The following is an 18,559-nucleotide window of genomic DNA, read 5'->3' as shown; positions in this document are numbered from 1 at the left end:
AGCTCCCGGGTGGCTCAGCGGGTTAAGGACTGGGTGCTGTCACTGCTGTGGCTCCGGTTACTGCTGCGGTGCGGGTTCCATCCTCAGCCCAGGAACTTCCACAACCACACACCACAGGTACAGTGATAAATAAATAAATACATACATAAATAAATAATTTTTTTAAAAAGGTCCGCTAAACACTGACTTTCGTCTCCCCTTCACCTGTAACTCCCCTTTGCTGGGTCCGCTAACACATCCACAGGTTCCAGAGATGAACACTCTGAGCCCTTCGGAGGAGCCGCTACTCTGCCCACCATCGATACGGCCTAACTGTTATGGGCTGAATTGTGTTTTCCCCAAACCCAAATGCTGAGGTGGTAACCCCCCAGCACCTCAAAACGAGGTCATTAGGAAGGGCTCTAACGCAACGTGGCTGGTGTCCTTATGAGAAGAGATTGGGACACAGACACACGCCGAGGGGAGACCATGCGAGGACGCGGGGAGGAGGCGGCCGTCCACACGCCAGGGAGTGAGGCCTCTGAAAGAACCAGCCCTGAACCAAGCTGGATCTCTGCCCTCTGGCCTCCGGAATGGGTGGAAAGATAAATTTCCAGCTGCTTAAGCTGCCTGGTCTGTGATCCTTTGTTACGGGAGCCCGAGCAAAAGAATACAGCAACCAAATCAAGGGAGCTACTCTGCTGGACTATCCAAGCATGTATGTACACAGGGCCCGGGGCTCTTGGGGACATCTTGGGATTCTGCCTACCACAGCTGGCATTCCCCACCAGCCAGCCCTTTTGCCACAGCAGTCAGGGGAACTCTTTTGTCTTGCTTATTCCATTTTACTGAGCTTTCTATGCCTCTTCCCCTCAACTTTTAGTTAATCTTAATTCTAGTTGCTACAAGGTGGGCTGGGAGAGAAAAGTGAGCCAAGAGTGGATGACAGGGGCTGTGTCTCCAGCTGAGAGAAGCAGAAGTACTAGGGGGAAACAAGGCCCAGTGCTCTCAATCTGTCCTACGTCCAATTTTTTGGAAGGAAATGGAATGTAGGAATGTGAACAGACTTCATTTTTCACAGCCCCAAAACATTTTCATTTCCTATTGTGAATATTTTTAAAATAACAAAGTCTGGCTCTGCAACATACATTTTTCTTTAAAGTGCGTATTTGTACAGTTTACACACAGCTTAGAAAACCAGATTCTGTTGTGTCTTTTTCTGCCTAATTAACAGCCAGAGCTGAACCTGATGCTGCTGCTCAGAACTGCAGCATCACACAGTGGAGCGCCGGCGAATGTTCTCAAGACCTAATGTCCGGCCGCCTCCAGCCACTACTGTCCTCAGGACATGTCTTCAGTGGGAGCCTAGCTGGACAACTGCAATTGCTACAGTCTAGGAGAACTAGTTACACAGGAAGACCTTCCACCTGTTTCCGTCTTCTTTCTGAGGCAGACCTGACAAAATCTGGGACAGAGGGACTGTGTTGGTATCTTGCCACCTCCTAGGGCCGAGCCCTCATGCAGCCATAAGATCCTCTGGCAGATGGCCTGGTCACAGGCCCGGCCCCATCCTGACTCCCAAGTCACCTCTCCATGCACACCTGTGCCTACGTCTATATCCACACGCACACGCACAGCCATATCCGTATCTACACACACGTGTAACATACTGCACGCTGCCTCATCCACTTACCCAATCCGCTGAGCCCTGCGGTCAGCATGGCTGGGAGGCTTCCAGCATCAAACCCCTCCCCCAGGGCTGGGCACTGAGTGGCCCGAGTCAACCGGTCTAATCCCCAAGAAATTGGTTCGGGACTGGACACTTGTCCGAGCCTAAACGCACCAATGCTCGGCATCGTGTGGCCAAAAGGATAGTTTCACTGCTGGGCACGCACCTGGAGTTACTCCAGAGTCCAACCCAGGGGGTTGCTGGGTGGTTAGGTGATGGTCCGCAGGGTGCTGAGGAAGCCGGGCATGGCTGCAGTCATTCCGGCCGCGGGCTGGAGGGAAGGCTGCGGATGTCCTCAGCACGCGGAGAAGACGCGGAGGAACGGAGCGGGAGCCCTAATTAGCCCGGGCCAAGGGATGAGCCCCACCCCTGGCCTCTTCCATCATTTCAACTGCGTTTTCTGTTACTTGCGTTTGACCGAGAGCATCTCACTAAAACAAAGCTAGGCGCTGGCCATTCCGCTTCCATGGAGGGGGGTAGACAGTATGCAAACGAAATCACTCCTATCAACGTTCTGTGTTGTCAGAGCGATGAAGGACTTGGGACTTTCGATGAGGAGGCCTCCCTGGCAGGTGACGTGAGTTGAGAGCCGAAGGGCGAGAAAGAGCCGGCTCTGGAATGATGTAGGGAGAGGGAAGAGTCCGTGGAAGCTGTGAGGTGGGGATGAGCATGCGAGGTCTGGGGAACAGAAGAAGGCCCGAGGCAGGTCTAGAGGCGGGCAGTGCCACCGAGGGTGGTGAGAAGTGGAAAGACACAGAGATTCATTTCTAACACCCATTCCCCCAGGGCAGCCTGATGCTCCTTAGAAGGGATGCATCAACTGCATGGCCGGGCTGTGAGCAGCTGCTCTCCACCCCAGTCCTGTACTTTCTAGGGGGGTTAACCTAAACGCATCTGTGCTGGGCAACAGCAGGGTGTATGTGAAATGAAGCGGAAGGAACAGTACTGGGAGGCAGGGGTCTTCGGGGCAGCGATGCCTGAGACACCGTTTCCGGTTCTCCCCATCACTTCCTTTCCTGTTGAGACCGAATTCACTTAAACTCCTGAGTTAGGTTTTGCTCTCCAAAGACCACAGCAATGAGGATGCCGAATAAGGGGAAGGCATCAGAAGAGCGGCAGTGGCCGTTTCTCGGCAGGCCCAAGCCGTCTCCAAGTGGGCTGTCTACTGTACTACAGTTTTCAGCGAACGTAATTCATTAACAGTGGGGCACAGTCAGTACGGGTGGCCGAGGACCCCAGAAATTCTAATTTTAAGCTAAACCTTCAATACAGCATCATAAAGGGTTCTATCTTTGCCTAACAAAGAGCCTGCTATTTCAGGCCTGCTTTATACAAACATCTTCAAGTCCGGCATTAAAAACATACATATATGATTCTCAGTCTCTAGCACCGGTTCTCAAAGCAGCTGCGCTAGAGCACAACCTGTTAGGAAGATGTACTTCCAGGCCCCGCTTCCAAAGGTTCTGATTCAGGTATGGGTTAGGGCTAGGCAGGAAATCCTACTAGGTGATTCCAGTGGTTTCCGCATCGCCATGACCTGTGTCCTGACTTCCTTGGACATTTTATAACCTGTACTTTTGCATATAAACAAAATTGTATGTCATCTGTATATTTTGATACTAAGACATCTCAAAGCTTTTATGCAAGTGGATACTATTTACTAATAAGCACACAAAGGAGCTGGCGTTAGCAGCTGACCCTTGAACAAGTGAGGATTAGGGATGTGGCCCCTCCATGCCCCGTAAAACCCTCCAACTCTATGCTCCCCACCTGCAGTTCCCCCATCTGCACGTTCGACCAACCTCTGACTGTGTGGCACTGCAGCATTTACTACTGATAAGATCCATGAGCAAGTGCACCCACGCAGTTCAAACTTCGTGCTGTTCAGGGGTCAGGTGTACAATCAACAAGTAGCCTAGAGGACAGAGGAAACAGGGCACTGGCCCGAGGGGGTGGCATGCTGGACGTCACCAGAAACTGAATGCCCCTGTCTTTAATTCATTAGCCACCAAGCAAGTCCCAACCGCACTCCTTCAGTGGTATGTGCATCCCATTCGCCCCAAATGAAGTTTTTTAATTTTTTTTTTTGTCTTTTCTACGGCCGCACCCACAGCATATGAGATTCCCAGGCTAGGGGTCAAATCAGAGATGCAGCTGCCGGCCTGCACCACAGCCACAGCCATGTGGGATCTGAGCCGCATGTCTGCGACCTACACCACAGCTCACGGCAACGCCAGATCCTTAACCCACTGATCGAGACCAGGGATCGAACCTGAAACCTCATGGTTCCTAGTTGGATTCGGATCCCTGAGCCGAAAGGGAACTCCCAAATGAAGCTTTTTAAAAGCCACACAGCAAGGAGCCGTTTTCTTTTCCCCACTGCTACACCCCTTCTGATGGGCCCAGCATAGGGAGTGTAACCAGCTCTTCCTGTCTCAGCATCCTTCAGAGCCCCCACCAGTTTGAGCATCTCTGGCTTACATTTACTGCATAAAAGCTTACCCTTGACAGCTCTGTGCATATTCTAGGTGGTATAAACAGAGAGGCCAAAAACAAATATAAAAAAAAATGAAGGTTAATAAACTTACTATTAATTGAATCAGGAGACATCAAAGTGGCATTACAAACACTTTTTTTAATGACAACAGATGGTAAAGTTATACAAATTACAGGTTAGGATATAATGAATACAAAACCCATCCAGATAACGGTTAGAAAAGCATCACTTACAAAAGTAAATCTGATTCAAGTGGCGAAGGAACTCAAGCCCCCCATTTTGCAGGTTACACGCAGCTTTCACGGTGGCGCATCTAAAACCTGCCCCCGTCAGGGCACTGGTCAAGAAAAGACTACAGCATATTCAGCGACTCTAGTGACTTAAAAGACTGTAACACTTTAGCATCGATGTCAAGAGGCATCTTGTAACAGGTTCACTATGCAAGAAAAAAACGAGAATATGTGGACGTTCTTTGCAAACTGTAAGGTGCTGTGCAGATGTTAGTTAGCTATTGCTATCATTACTGTCCAGCGAGACTTCACTGAACTTGAGAAAAAGGAAGACTAGTTGTGCAATTGACAAATATGACCTACGGAACATCGTCAAAGGAACGCAGGTATCACTCGCAAGTAGCCGCAGCCACAGAACAGGCAAGGAAAGTGTGGCCAGGAGTGATGATAAGCTGAGGAAAATTCCATTTTAACCATTTGAATGAACATACAAAGGATGAATCTGTGCAGAGATTACATGTAATATTTATCGTTAGGTTCCCAAAGTCCCTGCAAACCACTGATTTTCTCAGGTGACCCTCCCCCCGCCCCACACAAAAAGGAAAAAGAAATCTCACCACGTTATGAAGGTGCTGCTTCAGCCCAACTCTTGCAACAACTATCTTAAATGTAAGAGGAGAGTGCGACTTCAAGCGGTACTACTCTGATGGAGGACGGAGTGGCTGACAGCAGAGAAATCTGCTGCTGACCTAAGACGCGCGACAATGCTGCGCCATGGGCGAACCATTTATAAAATGGGCCTGACAATGGTCTGCAGCTTCACTAGGGGCATAAACAAAGCACTAAACATGAACTTGTGTGGAGACGAGAAATACACACTAGACACACTTACATCGGTACCTTCAGCTTTCATCATTCCTTGGGCACAGCCTATCTGCTTAACTGTGTCTACTCGTCTCCATGGGTATTCTATCTGTACACATAAACTGTATATGAAAATGGAAAATGAACAGCAAATAAGTCAATCGGCTGCTTTCTGGGCAAAGCGGACAGATTTTTATGATGACAATAATCTTACAGGATATTTCTGTTAGATTCCCATGAAACATAGGGTTGCTTTGTTTGTTTTTAAATGGAGGGTTTAAATTTCTTCGGTCACAACTCAAAACTGAATTCTGCTGTCACATGTAAAATGGTACCCACTTGAAGAGCTAATTCATCAGATGCATTCTACAGCAGACTTTCCATTTTTTAGCACAGTGAGAAAAAAGGTTATACTCTGGGGGGCAAAATGGGAGGTGAGGCGAAGAAGGTAGGTAATGTGTTAAATCAGTAGCCTGCACTAACACTTCAAGTTACACTCCCTAACGGAGGTTATTCTCACAATCAGCTTTCAAACAAGAGTGGACATGTTCCTACCTTTCAACGGGTATATATAAGGGCTCATTTGTAGCTTTCCTTTCTATACATCCTGAAGTATATACATTGTACAAGAGGAAATCACTGGGACATCTTGAAAAATAAATCCATTTGTCAAATAGCATATGTTATTTCAACAGCAGCAAACTAGTGAGTTAACAGCTAAAACCCTAGGAAAATAGTAACTGTTTGAAAACAAGTCTCTATTGTAATAGGCCTAAATATTAACCCCAGCATCCGAGTCTTTCAAATGCTTGGTACCTTTTCTAAGAGGAAATTACAGCTGCTTGTGCATGAATCCCCAATTTAAATACTCGCAGAAAAACACTCAGCCAATGTCTGAAATCAAACAAAATAATCCAACACTGGACATTAATATTTTACAAACAGCAGAAGATCCCCAAAGTACACGAAAAACCTTGGCATTATCGAAATTAGGTGGACATATTCTAAGTACCACAAAGCATCTAAAGAGGGGACCACCTAGAAATCTACCACAGGGTACAACAGACTCATATTCCACAATTCCATATTAAATTTGTACAGTTACATACTAAAACTGGAGTCTTTTAAGAAAACATTTTACATTTAGAATAACTGCTTAAGACATTTCAACTGTGGATAACATTTAGCTATAGGCAAGAATAAAAAACAGTCCTACAATAATCACCTTTTCTTTTTCCTTAGCAATCAAAGAAACCCAAATGCCTTCTTTGATTTTATGCTGAACTACGTCTCTACTCCTTTCATCCAGTTCCACAACATCGAAAATACAGGTGAATGAACGAGTAATGGCCAACACTCATAACCAGGGCCACTGTCTCAGGAATCAAGATATTGGTACAATGAGATATCTAGTTAAAAAGAGTAAAGGTAGCAGAGTTCTCCTGTGGCTCAGCAGGTAAAGGGTCGGGTGTCATTACTGCGGTGGCTTAGGTTGCCGCTGCGGTGCACGTTCGATCCCTGGCCTGGGAACTTCCACACGCAGCAGGCTCGGCCAAAAAAAAAAAAAAAAAGAAAAAGAAAGGTAGAATGTACATTTTTACTAGGAAAAAACAGCCAATAATCACTCATCTGAAAAAAATGCAAATAGCCGTCAGGTAGAACTGGCAGGATTTGAACTTAAACCAAATTTTTAGTGTGTATCAAACCGGATGGACAGGTAGCAACACTACAGGGAATTTAAATTTTCCTCCTGTTTTAATAGGCATTTTTTCCAGCCGTATGTTTAGATTACACAAAAGTAGTACCAAGGAGCTGCAAAGAACACAGACTAAGGATACTAAGGTAAAAAACCATGGGGTCTTTTTCTATCAGAAAGAAAACCTCAAGGAGTACCTAGCTCTAAGTGTCTGGGATATGACAGCACTGATTAAAAAGACTAGACTGGAAATCCCAAGGAGAATACTTCCTGGGTGATAAAAATAATCTACTTTCAGGCTTGTTTACACTCCTTAAGAAGGCAAAAATGAACACATGTAACTTCATTCATTTACATTATTAAGAAGTAGGAAAAACAAATTTAAGGGGAGTTTACACAAACCTTATAATAAAAGCCTAAATTCATTGTTGAATGACAGGGCAAAGCGGATCGTTAAAGAGCTGGTCTGAAAGCAGGAGGCTGGCCTGCAAGGGGCCTTTAGGGAGCAGGCCAGGTACCCAGGCAGCTAGCTCCTTACTTTGCTATCTGCAGTCTTCAACAAACCAGTCCTTTTACATGAACGGTTGTGATTCAGCCTAGTGCCCCCATGAAATAGCGTAATGAAAAACTTCTACTGACTAGGGTTTACACTTGATGCAAAACTTCTCAGTGACATTCAAATTAATTCCAGTGTCCACAATTTAAGCAGATTTCAATAGGAATTCACAACCTCAAGTTCAAAGATCTGGTATTTTCATGACAGTTAGGGAAAGTATTCTATCAAAAATAACATTTAGATTTTCTCCACCCTGCACATCTGAACACATCCAGAGGAGTAAAACTCACAGCCAACCCAAAAAACGCAATTTTTGTCGTTGAAAGAATCAAGTTCTTCCCAGAATAAGGTATAACAAATTTAACATACTTATTTGTAACCACTTTAACTTTTCCAAATTCTCATTTGCAAATGAGAGCTTCATACAGTTAAAATTGATGATACAAACCACTGTTTTAGAAGGACCAAAATTTACACTAGTCAAACGTGACTCCGTAAGATTGATTTTAACATGTTCTTTCAACTTTATTGAAATCACCAATACCCCCGATGCATTCACCATTTAAAAAAAGCAATTTAGTGTTATCAAAACGTGATGTTCACTCTAATCCTGTTTGCCTTCACGCCACTGCCGTGAGCCTTCATTCCAGGCCACGTAAACAAAGAGGGCCAGCACCACGTGGACGGCGACCACTGCAACAATAGCAGCATAAAAATAGCTGTCCCTATTGGACATCCCAAGGGCGCCTATCAAGAGAAAAAAAGTTTCCATTACATTCCAAAAGTTAGCAAGATACAAAAAAAACAGATGTACTAATTTTTACTAGCTTTATTTCCTTAACTAGACAGCTGAAAAGGAATACTCTGGTCAAAGATTTGAACAACAGGAGGAACACTACTTTGAATAAAACCCATACTTAATCACTTCATCTAAGGACTGGGACCTAAAAAAGGGACTGGATTTCCTCTTCCTTCCAATGTCTGCCACCAAGGATACACTCCCCCAAATTCCTCGTTCCATGTTAGCCAACTCTTGCTCTCAAAGGGCCATTAAAAGAAAGGATGTACAAGCTCGTCCACAGAAAACCACAAAGGAGCAGGACGGCGGGCCGAAATAACTGAGCCAGGAGAGTTCAGTTCACGAGGGACGATGCCCAGGAGCACCATGATTTTTGAAAAGCCAAACAGAAGACGCGAAATGAAGACTAGTCAGTTCACAGATGTAAAGAGGTCCTAAAAGCCCAGAACCTCAGAGTTAGGGGGGAAATGTCTTGTTTCGTGGTCTAGGATTACCTTCGAAAACATAAGACTTAGTTGTGAAATACAAGCCAATAGGCACAGTGATCATTAAAGCTGTGAAGAACAGGAGCGTCTTCAGAGTGGAGGCTAACGAACCTTCATTTCTGGAAGAAAGCAGACAAAGAAAATCAGAGCCTGCACAGCCATTTCCAGCGCTTCTTGTGTCCATAAATGCTGTAAATACCCACCGAAAAGACCCTGGAAGCCCTGCCCCCGCCCTGAAAGCAGCGGCCAGAGAAGGAGGAGCCGCGTGTCCGAGTGTCCCGGACTCAGCACTGGAAGATCCCAGACATCCCAGGCAGATCCGATGGGAAGGGAAATGTAAAGGGCAAAAAAGTGCTGTGTCATCTCCCCAGGGCTGTGTCAGGTGCACCGTGGACAGGATTCACAACGGAGGGAGGGGGCGGGGGCAGAAGATACACGGAAAACAAGACACGCACGTGCCTTCGCAAAGCATATGTCCTATCAGTGGCTGGCTGAGTGCGGTACAGACAAGGTAGGAGAATCCCCAAAGAAAAAGGAGCCTGGAACAATCTGGGTGCAGCCGAAGGAAACTTGGTCATTAAGTACTAGAACACAACTCAGAGAGCCTTCGTGTAACACGCTGCATGGAAAGTTTGAGAGCAAAATACTTTCTATCCAGCGAATTCTACTCATCCACAAACTATTTCACAATCGGCAGAAATATTTCGATGGAAAAAGTTCTGTTCCAGAACGCAATACAGCTATTCCGAAGAATGCAATCAAGCTTCTAATATTATGTGCTTAAAGAAAAACTGGTCAGATAAGCTGTTACTTAAAATGTAACAATAATAGGAAAATGATTTCACAAAGGATGCATTATCAATATGGAGACGTTAAAAAAAATGTTGACGATTACTCAGAAAATGACCCATGTGACAAATGACCAAGGCAGACTACAGTGTTTCATGCATGTCAGCAGGCCCCTGCCTACCTCTGTAAATAAAGCCACACCCGTCTGTTTCGGCATCACCAAAGACTCCAGGAGCTACAGAGGCAGAGCTGAGTGGTGGCGCCAGACCACAAGGCCCTCAAAACCTAAAATATTTACTATCTGGCTCTTTCCAGAACACCTCTGCCAACCCCTGATGCATGCTATTCCAATTCTGTTAAAAATGTGTGTGCACGAAAAAGGACTCCAAATGAACACACGATAATAATTTCCCACTTTCAAATATTCCTTCATGTTTTACTGACTTATTAACAAGTCGAAACATGTCAGCATTTGCCCTGTACAAAAGGGCAGCGCCACTGCCCGTGAATCTGTAGCAAGCTGCCAGCAACCCGGGATACATGCGCACCTCAGACATGACATGATGTTTAAGAGCAGTAACCCTACGGCTTTCACACTTTAGTTCAAGGTCCTTTTTCCCCTGAAATCTAACCATCCTCGCACTACTGTGTCAGGGAGGAAGGCATTTCCCTCTACCCTCCTGGCTGGTCTACGAGTTAAACTGACATGAGACAGACTAACAGGAGAAAATCAAACGACGTTTAATACCATGCATACATGGAAGAGACCCAGGAAAACCGACTAACTGGCCCAAATGACGAAACCCTCGCCTTAACACCGTCTTCGGCTAACGAAAGAGGGTGCTGGGGGCGGAGATGGAGAAGCAAGTGATTGGTGAACCGATGTGGGCAAGGCCGCGCTGGCTCTACGCCACACAGAGTGGACTCTGATTTCTGGGCTCCGTTCCCCCCACACCTGGCTCACACTCCGCAGGGATCTCCGATGACAGCTCTCTTCCAGGAACAGGCCTTCAGCCTAAAGTTTTTTAGGCAATTAGAGGGAAGGTCAAAGTTTCTTCCCAAGTCCTTCGGGGTTTGATTGTTTTCCGTATGAAACAATCTGCATACCAAAGAGACATTTTGGCAGGGGCAACTTTGTGTTCCCCTACAAACTTAACACCTGTCTAACTTTAGGCTCAGGGTCAACACTTGAACTTAATTCTTTCTGGTAATCCTCAGCAAGAGACTCCAGTTTTTATTTGTATCTCCGGGAAGGAGAAAGCCCAGTCTTCGAAGTCCCGCCCCAAATGGCCTCTCTTCTAGACACCTTGCCTGATGACACCAGGTGGAACGAGTCATTGCTTAGTTCCTATCTGTTATACAGCACTTAACATGACAGCGGTGTCCTAGACACCTGCACATTTGTCTGTATCCCTAGAAAACCCAGGCAAAGGGGTTCTTGTAATTGGGTATACAATTCGAGGGGAGGTTTCTGGCAATCCAGAAAGGGAGGGAATATCTCAAGTTTACCCCAATGGTCTATATACATTTTTTGACTGTACAGTTCATCACTGAAGGAAAGTTTTGAGCACACACCCCCATATAGGTATAATGACTTTAAAAATAAGTTATCTATACACATATTACTGATGCATTCTTTAAAATACAAAACACATGTAAAAATAGATATTTAAAAGGATAAGGTCAAAAATAAATGTATGGAGACGTTCTATTATTTTCTTTCCATACTTCAGTGAATCCTCTTGTAATACATCCCACTTCGGTGATCACTGACCTATACAATTCTCATCCGATATACATAAGCTCTCTTACACTGTTTCCTAGTAGAAAAATTTTAGAAGAATTTCCTGTGTAATCTTCATGAAGAATATGAGTGTCTGTAGTCGTTCTATAAAAAATACAGAATCATATCCCCTCCAAAACCCGCTACTTCCAAAAGATACATGCACCCCAATGTTCACAGCAGCATCATTTATAATAGCCAAGACATGGAAGCAACCTAAGTGTCCATCAACAGATGAATGGATAAAGAAGATGTGGCACACACACACATGCACGCACACACACACAAATACACAACGGAATACTACCCAGCCATTAAAAAGGAATGAAATAATGTCATCTGCAGCAACATGGATGGATTTGGAAGGTATTATGCTAAGTGAGGTAAGTCAGACCGAGAAAGACAAATGCTGCATGGTATCACTCACGTGCGGAATCTAAAGAATACAACGAATTAGTGAATATAACAAAAAAGCAGCAGACTCGAAGATATAGAGAACAAACTAGGGGTTGTGGGGGGAGGGGCAACATGGGGTGGGAGAGTGGGAGGTGCCAACTACTGCGTGTAAGACAGCCTGCAAGGATGTACTGGACAACATGGAGAATACAGCCAATGCTTTGCAGTAGCTGTAAATGGAGTATAACCTTTAAAAATTGCATAACAAACTTAAAAAAGCATACATGTGGAAAAAATAAAAATCATTATTAAAAAATAAAAATACATACATACATACAAAAAGTCAGTATTTGGCCATTTCTTTTGTAGACCCCCAACAAAAACACTTGACTTTCAAGGTGTTTTTTTTGGTTGCTGTCGTTTTTTGCTTTTTAGGGCTGCACCCCACAGCATATGGAAGTTCCCAGGCCAGGGGTCGAATTGGAGCTCTGGCTCCCGGCCTATAACAGCCGCAGCAATGTCAGATCCATCTGAGCCGCATCTGTGCCCTAGGCCACAGCTCATGGCAACACTGGATCCTTTAACCCACTGAGCAAGGCCAGGGATCGAACCCACGTCCTCATGGATACTAGTTGGGTTCATGACCACCGAGCCACGACGGGAACTCCTCAAGGTATTTTTCTGGCGAGTTAAAGTATGTGTTCAGATCATCTAACCTGATAAAGAAACAAAGCTTAAGAATCTAGAGAAAGGGAAGGTCAACTGGTTCTCTTGTTCTTTAGATTATCTCTTTAATATTTGTTATCCCCCCCCCCCCCCGGCTTGGAGAAAAGTTTATCATTGAAAAGATGCTGTAATACCATAAAAATGTTTTAAAACAAACAAAATCACTTATGACCCCACCACCCAGACATAATCTTTTCTGCATGTTAATTTCTAGCCCCCCCCCACTCTACATATAGCATATCTTAACAATTTGTAGCTTATCTCCAACTTCTCACTTCTCTCTTTACCTTAAGCTCCCCAAATTTGACTTTCATTCTCGCAAACACAGTACAAAGTTAAGCATACAAACTGTTGAAAACTAGTTTTCAAATTTCTGCTAGTGTTTATAGGACATTTTCTCCTTGGCTTGCAGCCACAGCCCACTGAAGCTGGCAGTTCTGCTGGCATAAGCCAGCTTGGTTATCACTGGTGACTGACTCTAAAACCAAGCAACTGATGCCATTCAATTGATTTCTCCTATGTGTCTCGGCTTAGGTGTTACTGAGACTTGTTAGAAATGAAAAACGGCAACATTCAGAATTAGATGAACCTGATTGTACCCCTACTCTTAAAACTATCTAGAGTTCACCCCCTTCCTATCAACTTCTGTAGCAAACACGAAGCAGAAAGAACTTACAACATTCCCTTTCATGGCAAGCAAGCCTTCCACCGCAAGTAGATCTTACTGCAAATTCCATCAGGAAACACTAGAATCAGTCCAGGAAGGCTCTACTGCATTCTAGGTCAACTTAATGAAAATAAGCTGTTGGTAGCCTCACCACTAAATAATAGAAAACAAAACAAAGAAGAACAAAACCCACCCGCACTGCCATTGTGAGAGTGAAAAACATCACTGGGCGCCAAAGATCATGGGCCTTGGAGTCAGTGGGCTTGGACAACCGCCAGCTTGAACACTTACTAAGCGTGTGACCTAACCATGTGATCTTGGGCAAGTCACTTACCCCAAGTCAACTTCACTGTTTTTAAAAATCAGGAACCTAAGTAAGCACTTTCTTAATTCCGATAATGTATGTAACAAAGCACCTACGCTGCACTCAGGTCATCACTGAATGCCTCCCCACTCCCGGGGCCTACTGAGGTGTCAGGGCCAAGCTAGTCCGCGAGAACCATCTGCTCTCTCCTCAGATTCCCTCTGCTCAGCCACCAGCTCCCATCCAGCTGACTGCCCAAGTAAAGCAGACTCAAACCAGGGACAGCCATTACTTCATTCATTCATTCAGCAAACACCGATTAAGCCCCAACCATGCAGGCCCTGTCGGGGACACGGTGGTGGAGAAGGCCGGTTCCTGTCCTCAGGGAGCTCACCTGCAGTGGGGAGAAAGACTGCAGACAGCAATATCGCAATACAGAACACAGAGAAAAGTGATAGGACAGAAACAGGAGCTGTCAGTCCGCCGACCTATATCCCCCATGACCCCAGGTCCTCGCTCCCTACCTCAGGGTAGGGGGCGCCGCAGACGCTGCAGGCCCCCACCTGCTCCCCATCTCTCCTCCAGCCCGCAGCCCGGCCCGGAGGGGCCAGACCTCACGCCCACCCACCGCAGGCCGGCCCGTTCGGCTCGGGCCTTCCCCCCAGCCCCGCTCCAGGCCCCCGCCCGACCCCGGCCCCGCTCGGGACTACCTGAAGTCGGACGGCTGCAGCGCGTTCAGCGCCGCTTTATCAAGGCGCTCCATGGCGTCGCCACGCCCGCGGCAGGTGCTCAGAGGCGGGCTGAGCTCAGCGGCTCGGCTCGGCAGGCGACCGGTCGAGGCGGGCCGTGCCGGAAGTACCGGCGAGCGCCGGGCGGTGGGCCGCAGCGCGCAGGCGCGGCGCGCCGAGGTGACGCCAGGCTGCGGCCGGCGCAGGCGCAGTCGCGGGCGCGAGCGTTCACGTGACTTACCGGCCGGAGCTGCGGGGCGTGCGCCCCGCCAGGAGCGGCCTGCGCTCCAGGAGCAGGCCGGGCGAGTAGCCCAGCCACTCCACGTTGAGCCGGGACTTGCCTCGCAGCATAGTCCTCCCGGAGGGCGGTGCTGCCGCCGCCGCCGGCGCCCTCTGAGCGCGCGCGAGCAGTTCTCGTTCCGGTTCCAGCCCCTGTCGCCGAGCTGCTGTTGCGAGGCGACTGGAATAGATGATCTGCGAGGAAGGACGACCAGGCAGACGACTGGGGTGCTAGGCAACCAAGCAGTTTCCGACGACAACAACACAAAAAAGCAGTGCACATTATTCCCCAGCCCTTGAGCAAACGCCTCATTAATTATTGCCCGCAGTGAAAGTCCAGCCTGGGAAAGCTGGGAGGAGTTAGTTTAACACTCACCCGATCTGTAAAGCTAGGGACTGTCAGAGCCGAAAGAGCCCTTGCTGAGAGTGGCTGTTCCAGGCCAGACGCTGATGATCCCAACTTCCACTTAAAGTTAAAAACATATTTTGCAGCTGCTCAGAAAGCTGCCAATGAGACAGCAGGGACTCAAATAGTAAGAGACAGATGGGCCTCTCGGACTGCGCAACCCGAGAGAAGGATAAACGAAAAGGGTGCGTAAGCCTAGGGTCAGGCTTGACAAAATTAGGTTGCCACTGGCTGCTAATAAGAGGACAGCCCTTACATGGTCAACTCCTGGAAGGGCCTGCTGACCACACATCTATTTTCTGCACCGCATGGATACAAAGACCACATCTGAAATCAGGACTAAACGAGCCGCAGAGAGCGATGTTAGGGGCCGTGGACTGGACAGTGAGAAGCCCGGGTTGGAGTTCAAATTTAGTAATCCCTCTCTGGGCCTCATCTAGACCCTTGCGGGTGTAGGAACCACCTCATCGCAGAACCAAAGTGGAATTCGAGAGAGTATAGCTTGTGGGTCGACAAACTGGCTAGCTGACCAAATACATACAGCCTGCCTGCCACCTGCTTTTCTACAGCCAGTGAGTTAACACTGGTTTTTTCCATTTTCTAGTGGCTGAAAAAAATCAAAAGAAGAAGAATTTCACCACACATGAAAATGACATGAAATTCAGACTTCAGTGTCCATAAATAAAATTTTATTGGAACTCGGCCATGCTCATTCGTCTGTATTACCTACAGGCTGCTTTTCATGCTACAATGGCGGCATTGTGTGGTTGTGACAGACAGTTGGTCCACAAAGCCTAAAATATTTACTATCTGGCCCGTTCCAAGGAAAGTGTGAGGACCCCTGTGATGAGTTCTTTGAACTTCTAGGGATCCATAAATGTAGTAAAGGGCAGTGTGACAATTTTTAATATTTTAAAAAACCTAATTAAATTGAATGTATTCATTTGCTGTAAGGGACCAATAGCTACTTAAAAAATCACCTTCCTTTGATTGGGGGCACTAATTATATCACATTGATGAAGTAATCCTTGTTATCTCATGAGAAAATACACAAATTATGACTAAATGAAAAGAAACTATGCTGCACTTGACCAACTAAATATTTTAAAACAGAATGAACACAAGAGGGAGGGATCTTGGCTTTTTGACTTTGTGTATCTCCAATGCCTACAGTAAGAGCCTGTAATACAGCAGGTGCTCAATAAATACATGTTAAATAAATGAATTGAGTTCCACAAAAGGACAAAAAGAAAAAGCATTCTGGATAGTGAAAAGATTGAGAACCACCGATAATAGGTGTATTGGCTTGCAAAGGCTGCTGTGACAACATTCCACAAGTTGACTGAGTGACTTGAACAACAGACATTTATTGCCACATAATTCTGGGGGATAAAATCTGAGGTCGAGGTGTCAGCGAGGGTGGTTCTTTCTGAGAGTGATGAGGATGAATCTATTCCATTCCTCTCACCCAGCATCTGGTGATTTGCTGGCAATCTTTAGTGAGCCTTGATTTGTGGAAGCATCCCTGTGATGTCTGCATTTCTCTTCACGTGGCATTCTCCCTATGTCTGTATCTGTGTCCAAATTTCTCCTTTTTTTTTTGTCTTTTTGCCTTTTCTAGGGCCGCTCCCGTGGCACATGGAGGTTCCCAGGCTAGGGGTTGAATTGGAGCTGTAGCGCCGGCCCACGCCAGAACCACAGCAACACAGGATCCGAGTGGCGTCTGCAACCTACACCACAGGCTCACGGCAACGCCGGATCCTTAACCCACTGAGCAAGACCGGGGATCGAACCTGCAACCTCATGGTTCCTAGTCGAATTCGTTAACCACTGAGCCACGACGGGAACTCCCCAATTTATCCTTTTTAGAAGGACACCAGTCCTGTTGGACTAGGGACACACCCCCATCCTCCTCCTATAGGACCTTATCTTAACCAATTACAGATACAGTGACCCTATTTCCAAGTAAGGTCACATTCTGAGGCCCTGGGGGTTAGGAGTTCAACATATGAACTCGGGGTGAGGGGGGCACACCATCCAGCTCATAACAGTATTCTAAACTCCTCCTGGGACGGATGAGGAAACTGGCCTGGTGACCGTAGGGACTTAGAGGTCACACATTTATCTAGTGGGGCATAGTTCAATTCCTGCCTCCCAGGCTGGCACATTAGCAGCCTCCGGGGCAGTTGTGTGATAACTTCATCAAGAATGATTCATAACTGAGATGTGAGATGGGACCAAAAGCCTGGCTCATCTCATTTTCACACTCTACCAACACTGACTGTGAGCTCACCTCACGGTAAATGGAGAGGGACTTTTAGCATCAACTCAGAAACGGTAAGAGAAGTAGTCAAGCACTATGGCCCCCGACAAAACCTCCTACCTGAAGCAGCTGCTAAAGAGCTAGAGGCCAGGGGAGCTCAAACAGAGCTGTTGCCATGGGAATGAAACAGCACGTCGAGAGGCGTGGCCATTACGGAGGCATCTGCAAGTGGGCCTCCAGCATGTCCCCTGCGAATCAGAAAACGATTCTCAAGCTGGAAGAGCCCCAGTCAGGCCTTTTCATTTTAGTTGAGAAATGAGAGCTGAAGATAGGAAAGGACTTGCTCCAAATTCACCGATCAGTAATGGGAATTAGAGAAACCATAGTTTCTTTTTTTTTTTTTTTTGAAACCATAGTTTCTAATGCATCGGTCTAATGTTTTTTCCTCTGTACTGTTTTAGACTCTCTAGTACAAACCCAGTGACATGGAAAGTGTGCGCCCAAAATTCAAGTTGACAACAAGCCCCCAGTTTTGCTTTACTGACTCATGGAGCCGTAACACCTCCTGCCCTAGTTCCCCCTTGAACGGCCAGCTGAGGGTGTCGGGGAGGAAGCTCCGTCTTTGAAACACCAACCAGTACTTTCTGAAGTGACCTTTGCGCAGTGTGGCATTTTAAAAACTAAACCATGAAGACAGTAGAAGTAAGCTCCACGACACAGCCAACAAAACTCATACTTTAACAAAAAAAAAAAGGGGGGGGGGAGACAGTAACTCTTTATAATGTGGGGCTCGATGTGTTTTCTTTTCTAAAAATACACATTGGTAAAATATGCCCCCTGGTAAAAATGTTAGTTCCTTTTCTAGGGAAAAAAACAAAATTACTAACCGGTTTTGGCTGGAGGAGGTTTTAGTAAAAACCTTCTGTGTCAGGACCCCCTGGGCAATGAGATGCCAGGGGGATTTTTTTGTTTTGTTCTGTTTATCTTTTGAAGTCTTTTGCATCAGAGAATTAGCTAATTTAGCCAACATTTATTCATGAAAGGCAACTTTTGCTCGAGGATGAGAATTTTTCCTTGAATTCTGCCTCTTTCCATTATTTCATCTCCCTCTGCCTCTGGCCACTACCATTGTCCTAAAGCGTGAGTCCAGTGTTTGATTTTACAGCGCCGATTTTTCGCAATACCTACAATTTATATCCCCACTTCACAGGTGGAAAAACTGAGGCTAAGGAAGATTTTGGAATTGAGTGAAGCCTCACAGCACCCCTTGTCCCCAAGTCTCATTCCCTTGCCCATATAAATTTACCTCTGGCAGATCCTTCCAGCTCTGCGGCTGACAGCTAAGCTGGCATCTGCAGCTGGTGAAGGGACCTGCTAATGCAG

General features: G+C 46.4%; 1 protein-coding gene across 3 annotated transcripts; it reads right to left on the bottom strand.

The window, feature by feature from the left end:
* Positions 1-4,323: 4,323 nt before the first annotated feature.
* VMA21 (vacuolar ATPase assembly factor VMA21) lies at positions 4,324-14,956 on the bottom strand. Of its 3 annotated transcripts, none has more exons than XM_003135457.5 (4): positions 14,884-14,956; positions 14,470-14,738; positions 8,845-8,954; positions 4,324-8,298 (listed from the first exon to the last, which is right to left on the bottom strand). In XM_003135457.5, the coding sequence occupies exons 2-4, from the start codon at positions 14,577-14,579 to the stop codon at positions 8,156-8,158; spliced, it is 363 nt and encodes a 120-aa protein (XP_003135505.1). In that variant the 5' UTR covers positions 14,580-14,738; positions 14,884-14,956; the 3' UTR covers positions 4,324-8,155. The 3 variants fall into 3 exon arrangements, with proteins under 3 accessions (XP_003135505.1, XP_013841938.1, XP_003360530.1); XM_013986484.3 differs by having other exon boundaries at positions 14,470-14,702; XM_003360482.5 differs by lacking the exons at positions 14,470-14,738; positions 14,884-14,956 and adding an exon at positions 14,211-14,357.
* Positions 14,957-18,559: the final 3,603 nt, after the last annotated feature.

Source organism: Sus scrofa, chromosome X (assembly GCF_054392235.1).
Source record: "Sus scrofa isolate SSC_HxYL_T2T_F1_AM1 chromosome X, Sscrofa_HxYL_maternal_Yorkshire_Landrace_v2.0, whole genome shotgun sequence".
Classification (NCBI taxonomy): domain Eukaryota; kingdom Metazoa; phylum Chordata; class Mammalia; order Artiodactyla; family Suidae; genus Sus; species Sus scrofa.
Note: the sequence above shows the minus strand (reverse complement) of the source record. Positions and strands in the feature narration are given on the sequence as shown.